This window comes from Megalobrama amblycephala, linkage group LG7, assembly GCF_018812025.1.
Source record: "Megalobrama amblycephala isolate DHTTF-2021 linkage group LG7, ASM1881202v1, whole genome shotgun sequence".
Taxonomy (NCBI): domain Eukaryota; kingdom Metazoa; phylum Chordata; class Actinopteri; order Cypriniformes; family Xenocyprididae; genus Megalobrama; species Megalobrama amblycephala.
In genome coordinates this window covers 35,650,774-35,659,550 of record NC_063050.1, presented here as the reverse complement: position 1 = coordinate 35,659,550, position 8,777 = coordinate 35,650,774, and the positions used below count along the sequence as shown (strand labels likewise).

The following is an 8,777-nucleotide window of genomic DNA, read 5'->3' as shown; positions in this document are numbered from 1 at the left end:
TTGATACAATCTGCATTGTAAAAAGCGCCATATAAATAAAGGTGACTTGACTTGACTTGACAATTTAAATCAATATATTGTTTTATATGAACAAGTGGCAGGATAATATTTGCATAATTTTGAAGCAAAAATTCTAGTCTACAACCTCCAATACCCAGAAGTCTTGTAAACACATATTTTGTGTTTGTTTTGTGGCTGTATTTCAGTGACTTAAGTTTTTTTTTTTTTTTCAATAACCACGCATAAAGGTTATTCTCTCAAAAATACATACATGTTGCTCACATGTTATGGTAGCCTAGTTCGTGCTGAATACAGTGTAATGAAACTTTTGCCATTAAAATGTTTATAAGCAACTGAAAAAAGCACAAATGTCAGGGCATGTCAAAACTTCTCCAGGGTCTCAAAAAATCCTCAGACCCCAGAGGGTTAATTCACTTATGCTTTTTGCAATGCTTCAGGGATTGTAGTTCTTTTCCTCACTAAAGCAGTTAAGTACACAGTCTTGTGCCCTTCGTTTTTTGTTTATTGATTAACATAAAAAGTTTTTGTTTCAAATAAACATTTGTAATGATATAATTCATATCATAGCCGATTGACTTTCGTTGCTCATAACTCTTTAACAAATACTTTTTTTAAAATCCCTATGTGAAAAATTAATGGAAAAATACTGGAAACTGCATGTCTAAAAAAGTGGATGAACACTAGTGCACTCTATTGTCATGTTGCTTGCATTCAGTGCATAATTTATTCAAATTTGAATAGCAATGTTTTTGTTTTTCATGCTGCTATGAGGACCTGAAGACAAGAGGATCTGAAGACAACAAACAACTGTATGTCAGGGTATATATTCATATCAGAAATGGGGCACTGTAACGCTTGTTGATTCAGAAATAATGTAAAATACAAACCAAGTGCAGTACACTGAGTTAATTAACAAAAATAAAAAGTAAATCCAAGCACAGAGAAACAAAGGCAAAATAAAGTAAATCCAAACATGGGGAGAAAATGGAACAGAAAGCGATACATACATCAAAGACAACACCAGACACTGAACAAGGGACACACTGGGGTATAAATACACAGAGGGCTAATTGTTTAGTAGGAAGCCAGGGCAGAGTTGGCAGAGCTGGAGGACACCAAGGTGGAGCAAATGGGGCAAAGGGACAAGGGCGAAGCCAATGGAGTAAGGAACCAAGATGGCAGTTTAGGGAGCCAGGGCAGAGCTGGTTAGTTCAGATATGGACTCCTTGGCAGTGTTGGAGCAGACAGAGAGCTCAGCTCTCCTCCATAGCCATGATAGGGAGTGCAGATGTCTCAGAGGAAGCTGCAGCAGACACTGTCTCCTCAGGAGGAGCATGTGCAGCCCACACACACAAGATGGCGGTAGCCATCACAGGCAGTACAGATGACAGTGGTAGGACCTCCGGGACCACCAGACCTTGAAGCTCATGGACTACTGGAATTGGGAACACTTGATTTGGAAGCGCTGAGACCCCTCGGCTTGGGAGCAGTGAGACCACTGAGATTGGCCTGTGGTCCGCACACACTGACATCAGAGCTGACATCACACTAGATGCCAGACTTATCTGCCCTGAGACAGATACAATAGCCAGGCTGGTACTGGCAGATGATGTCTGTGGCGGTCCTAACTCTGTGGACACCGAAGCTTGAGGTGCATGGCACCCCAAAAAAATCATTAGGCTCCTCCGCCACTCCCACAGTGAAGGGAGATCCAAAAGTCCACAAAGATTCCTTAAGGATCATAACTGAACAGTTGTTATTTTAATGGTTCATTGAGTCCAGACTGATAGAAAACAATGAGAGACCTATCTGGAATGTGAGTTTGGTGGGCAATTCCTGGGTATGATCCTTGAGGGAGTGGTCGCCTTGACAAATAAGGGGGAGAACTACTCCCGCAGATACTGCTGGATCCATAGTGATGGCCTGGTGTTCTATAACGCTGGTTGATTCAGAAATAATGAAAAATAGGATCCAAGTACAGTACACTGAGTTTATTAATAAAAATATTAAAAATCCAAGCACAGGAATGAAAAGCAACACATGCGATACAGCCATCAAGGACAACACCAGAAGTATGTGAAGTATGCATAAAAGAAATATGTCTTTCTTACTTTATGCTGCCATTCTGTTGCCTCCTCTTCCTTTTTCCTCTTGGCATCCTCCAGCAGGGCGATTTTGGCAGTAAATTCCCCCAACTCAGCTGCCTGCAAAAACCAAGAAGAGCACTGTTACAGCCCCTATACACATACTACACACATGATGTAGACACACTCATATTCACAAAAAAACATCTATGTCGACACAACTATTTTATACAAGCTCATTGTTATGTCCCTTGTCCCTAGAAGGTCTGGGACTCTATCGCAGCTTTCATTGGCCAAGGACTGCCCAAGAGGATGTTTGACTGACATGTAACACAACCAATCACAGTCTTTGCTAGTTAGTTCCAGAATGTATTAGTAAGCCTGTTGAGAGTGTTTATCTTTGGGTGTTCATTCAAGTGTTGAAAGAAATTTAATTATATAGTATAACTAAAAGACGGCACTATAGAGTTATTTTTAAACAATGTTTGGAAAAAAATCCTGATCAGTTTTAAAGTACAATTATTTGCTTTTATTTCTGTACCTCATTTGCTTGTATATTTAGTCATTATCAGACTACTTTTTTTGTTAGGGGTGTAACGGTACATGTATTCGTCCCGAACCTTCACGGTTCGGTTCGGTTCATGCAGTTAGATGATGAATACAGTCAGTCACAGGCGATCCACACTACAATCCAAAAGGGGGACCGCACATTAATGCTTTTTAGCCTAACCACTTTTAACCAGCATTAACCACCAATAATCGCAATAAGCTCTCTTTTTTTTTTTTTTTTTACTTTCGATTACAAACAAATTGCCATCTTTCAAAATCTGTCCATTTTATCACAAAATTCAAACAATAAAAGCTGTTTTGATGTGGCGTGACAGATCGCTGTATAGGCGCCTCAGTTCAAAACGCGATCATACCTTCCTCTTCACTACTACAGAATGAACATGAATGAATATCTGATGGTATGTTGAAAGATACAGTACAACTTACTGAAACATATCGTATCTCTTGTTATCGCTCAATAAGTGTTTCAACCACGGAAAGATGTCAGTTTGTAAACAAAACAGTTTGTAAGTACAGTAGAGAAATGCATTAAATATCGCTAAACATATGCACTATATTAGCCTATATATATATTATATTTTACTTAACCTGTTAGTTAATGTAAGGCCTAAATAAATCCGTCATGAAAACAAGTTATGACAGCCACTTTGTAAATGATTATATTTCAACAACGAATTGGAGAAACAGAAGTTAAAGCAAAAACTGCCTTATGTGTAATTTACATTAAAAAAAAACTTATTATTATTTGAGTGTTGATGATTATATCTAAAAATAAATAGCAACTGAATTTAATAATTTGGGCTCTGTTGTTAATTGTAACCTTTGTTATAGTAATGTGCAAGTAAGGGCTCCCTAATAGTTTACAGTATTAGCAGAGATAGATTTTTTACCCTTAAGAAAATTAATTATAATTGAATAATTAATTATAATTGACTCTATAAGCAGGCTTTGAAAATATTGGACAAAAGGTCTAATTTATATCACCATTGTAAAATTTTAACTAAATATGGGTTTTTAAGTTGGGAAAATATGATTAAATTTGCAGATATCCTACTTGTGTATAAAATATTGCATGGTATGGCCCCACCTCCACTTAATGAATTTATTAAACAAAATTTTAACTTATCTACTAGAGCCACTACTAGAGGGGACTGTATAATACCTCATAGAAGAAGTGCTTTTGGGCAGTCAGTATTTTCTTATAGAGCAGTACATACTTGGAATACTATACCCATAGAACTAAGAAATATTACATCTCTTTCTTCTTTCTCTAAAATGATAAAAGGGTGGTTATTGGATAATCAAATATGTATTCATAAATAGTGGTTCTTTGTTTGTTTTTTGGTCTTGTATGTATTTTTTTGCTTTTGTGTGTGTGTTTACCATCAACCTGCCAGGGACTGCAGATGAAAATTAGCCAGAATGGCTAAATCTGGCACATTTACATAAGAGACTTGTTTCTTGTGTTAATTAATGTGCATTGTCCTCTTTTAAAAATAAATAAATAAAAATAAATTTAAAGGCAGAGAAACAGTTTGTTCAGTAAAACATTGTTTAATAAAAAAATTAAAAAAAAAAAAGAAGAGAAAAAATAGTTTTGTTTTCTCACCCTACAAATGATAACTTCACACTCATTTGAAATTGAACTATGAGACTTTATCACTATTCGGACAGGACTAGTTTTCTAAACAACATTTTTCTTAATTTTTATCACCCAAAATATGTGATTTCATTTGCTCATTCAGAAAGGACTAACATCTGTGTGTGTTTTTTTACAGAGGAGGGAGTGTGTGTTTTCTAGACATGGGTGTTACACAAGTTTGTGCTGTATTTGTGAGCATCACATATGACGCATATGTCTTTAAATTAATTATTTATTGATGTAATTTAAATGTATCAAAACAGAGAAAATTTAATATGATTTTAGAGAAGTGGCTGTTTATCATAAACTTCCATAAGTAAGCAGAAAAATCTAGCCACATATCTTACTCTTACCTGACACTGATATTAAAATCATCTTTGCAGTTTCCGTGATTTGGCTCCATTTATTAATTTTATAATAAAATTTTTTCATCGGATACCACCCATATTAAAATTAAATGAAAGCATGGTGCATAAGATTGGTGCACAAATAACAGCTCAGGTAGGTCAAAAACATGCAGAGAAGTGTTGGGATAATACAACATCAGCATTCGGACAGCATTCTGCACTCATTTGAATGTGACCTATGACATTTTATAACATAAAATGAATCTAAATTTAAATGATCTTACAGATGTGGCTGTTGTGGTTCATGGTCATTGTGGCACCAACTGCTGCTATAAATGTGGTGAATGACTTTGACATAGTCCTTTTATGTTTTCCCGTTTTAAATGCCTATTGCCCCCATACACAGTTGCCCTGATGCCACCGGCGGTGGCTCCAGGGCTTGGGCCTGTCATTGCTGCTTGCAGCTATATTTAGGTTTGGAATATTCTCCTATTGGATTTGTTCTGTTTATTCTGTTAGTGAGGTCTTCTGCCTCAATTTATAGACAAACTGTTCTATAAATGAACATGCAACCCAGGACATTGTGTGTATTATTATAATTGTCTTTTTATTATTATTATTATAATTATAATTGTCAAAGTGTCGTTTGTATGGTATTTTGTTTTATGCATGTCTTATGAGCGAACTACTAGTTCATGTAACCTCACATGTATCATGTCTCCTATCAAATTAATGCTCATTTCACAACTTACATTTTCATGTATGCGACTTTCTCATCGGATGCAGTGTGTTTGTTGTATTAATTGGAGTATAAATGAACACAAACCCACAAGGCCCAGTTTAATCATGCTCAAAAACAAGAGCCATAAACTCCCCCACAGAGGAAGTTCTTGTTCAGAAATTCCACTTTCCTCATTGGTCAGGTTCACCCTGGGAGGCGTAACTTCTCCCAGACCTTAAAAAGAAATGAACAGCTCCACCTCTCTCTCTCTTGCATCTACTGCCCCGAGATATCTCCTGCTGGGTGGCCACTCAGGCCAAGGCCTGTAGGCCTAAACCTGCACCCCAGCCATGTGCTTATCTAGAAGAGAGAAAGAACTCTTTCCTACTACAAGAGTCAAACTAACCACGCAAGTTTGTCATCATTTCTTCAATTCAACGCAGGAGAAATCGATTACATCTTCAACACCATCGTATTGAATTCTCAGGACTTTCTACTGCAACAGTATATTCGGACGCTCTTCAAACAGCTGAGGCAAGTATCGTACAATATATTAAATTGCTGCTAGTTAGTTAAAGTTGTGAACCCCCTTTGTTAACAAAGGAGTATTGTAATGATAAGCTGATGATTCTTTCCTGGTTAAGGACACTTTCCATAGTTTCATTCCCTGTTCCCACTTCCGGTTTCATCATTTCTCAGTTTACCTATGTACGTGTGATGTGTGTGTATGTATGTGTCTGCTAGTTTAGTTATGTGTTTGTGATTTAGTTAATAAAACTTGTGCACAATACATATTTGGTTCTGACTCCCTGTCTGTGAATAAATTGTCACTTAAATGATCAATCTTGTTACACACTCTAAGTGCTGTAAATGCTAAGAAAGAATTTTTTTTTTTTGTGGCCATGAAAAATACCCTTCTCTTAGAATTAAAGGCAGGGTAGGTAAAAAATGTATAAAAAACTTTTTTTTCAAAATTTGTTTAAACATTATTTATATATCAATACATATTTAAAATGTAAGTACTCTGAAAAAGAAAGTATAAAAATCGAGTGTCTGTAGACCTCTCACGACTGTTTTAAAGACAGCTCATTATTTCCATTCACTCCACCCCCTCCCTTCTGGGCTCCTTCCAAAGCCACACCCCCAAAAAGCATGAACGTGCGACTCCGACCACTGAGCTGGAAGACGCATTATTTACCTGAGACGAGCGGAGAGGAAGGAGCACAGTGCATGTAGTGACATCATGTCAGAATCACATGTAATAAAAATAACTTTATAATTATGAAGATAAACATAATTTAATTCGCTAACGAGTTAGTTATCTATAAGGCAAAGCTAAAAACAGGTTGCATGATACACGTTTTTCCATTACCATCATTTACACTGTGATGAAGATGAATTTCGTGTAAGATTCATAACATATACGTTGTTCTACAGATAAACAGAGTAACATACACTCAAATATCAACTCACAACTGCATTGCAGACACAAAATAATAACACACACACACAACAAAGTGTGTACGACACACACAGATACAAGATAAAGACATCAGTAAACATAGGTAGAGAATATAAAAACAAAATAAAGGCGAAAAAAAATGTGCAGGTAAACTTACAGGTGAACATGGTAAAAGAGTTAGACAGAGGGTAAATATAGTTCTAAGAAAAGTTCCTAGATGCGGAGTAACGTTAGGCCTACTATCTGATATACATGTATTTAGTTATCTAAAGCAAAATTATGCACAATTCAACACTATAGCTATCATCTTGAGCTAGGCCTATAGATTATTTATCGTCTCTACTACGGCTCGCTAAGTAATGTTATGTTAGCTATATTACGCAGCTACGTGTGCTAATGACACATGCTTCATGAAAAAATAAACAAAAAAATATGTATGATCAAAATACAAAAAGAAAGATTTACCTGTCCAGCAGAAATAAAGCCATCAAGGAGTCACTTTTCAGCCCCTTGAGTTCCCTCAGTTCTCGCCATCGCTGGAGAGCCACGCCGATATTAACTCGCGTTTTATTTCTTTGTTTATCCAAAGACTTTTTGTTCATTGCCTTTTCTTGTACTGTTACTGTCTTCCTTTTTTGCCTGGTTTGCCTTCACTAACTGCATAGGCCAGTACTGTGAATTTTGCTTGCTGTTTCTCTGCCATTGTTTTGGTATTCCTAGGATCCATGCCTCTTGAATTCCCCAAATCAAACGTGCACGCGCAAGTGGGCAGGTCATGTGTGGCAAAAGGGTGGTTGCCATGGTTGCGAGAGAGTGACAGCCGCCTAAGCCAATCCTATGTTTCGTCCCGGATGGAAATAATGAGCTGTGTTTAATACAGATTAAACGGTCTAGAGTCACTCGATTTTTATACTCTTTTTATCAGAGTTCTTACATTTTAATTATGCATGTATATATATATAGAAAGTTTAAACAAATTTGGAACAAAATTTCTTACCTACCCTGCCTTTAATTAATAATCAATACTGAGTGTTCACAGGATGAACTGAGTTAATTTGATTAACTGTTCCAAATATTCATAATTAATCATAATGAATAATCCATGAGTTATGAATAATTATTAATATTTACCCTTTTGAGCTAATTCGCTACAAAAACATTTGAGTTACAATTCTTATCAGCCAACATCTGTGATTTCATATACTGATTAAGACAGGAATAACATCTGTGTGTTTTTTACAGTGGAGGGAGTGTGTGTTTTCTAGACTATCGGTGCGTTCCAAACGGGATACATTACTCTCTGAAAGGCACTTCAGAGTGAAAACAATCATGGCCACCATACTGAAGGGTTGTTCAAAACCGAAGTGCTCAAAACTGGCCACTTCAAAGGGCCCTTTGGAATGAAGGATTTTGAAGGATACAACTGAAAGACACTTTGTGCCCCCATGATCCTTTGCACAGGGAAGTTGTTTGGCATCACAGAATGGGTACAGGAGACTCGAAGTTCGATTTGACCTATAAATGCATGTATAGTATTTTTCTGTTCTACTGTAATATTTATGCAATTTAGATTTGGTACATTATTTTGGTCAAAACAACATTGTACTTCAACAAAAATACTTTACAGCTCCCTTTATCAGTCCATTCAAATGTTTAAAATACATAGACACACTACAATATGGTGCGATAAACCAAAAATAAATCAATACATAAATAAATAAACTAAGGTTAGACAAAAGGCGCAGCTTGCCTACTTATCGTTCAGAGTGTGTTTTTTGGGGTTCAACCAGCGTACAAAATGTGCGACGAAGGCGCCTCCTTGATTGTCTCGTTAAGATGATGCAGATGTGCGTTCCAAAAAAAAAAAAAGATTTTTTTGACCCCTACATCCTTGTTTGACCCCTACACCCTTCATCCCTTCGAAGCTTCG

The 8,777-nt window shown here is 36.6% G+C and overlaps 1 protein-coding gene across 1 annotated transcript in view; it reads right to left on the bottom strand.

Annotated features, from left to right (window-relative positions):
* Nucleotides 1-328: 328 nt before the first annotated feature.
* LOC125273155 (radixin-like) overlaps nt 329-8,777 on the bottom strand; it is a 211,798-nt gene continuing 203,349 nt past the window's right edge. Inside the window, exons 9-10 of the mRNA XM_048198419.1 lie at nt 2,133-2,225; nt 329-1,960 (exon numbers count right to left, since the gene is read on the bottom strand). Of these exons, the coding sequence (XP_048054376.1) occupies nt 1,778-1,960; nt 2,133-2,225 (276 nt within the window). The 3' untranslated portion in view covers nt 329-1,777. The remainder of the gene's footprint in view (nt 1,961-2,132; nt 2,226-8,777) is intronic.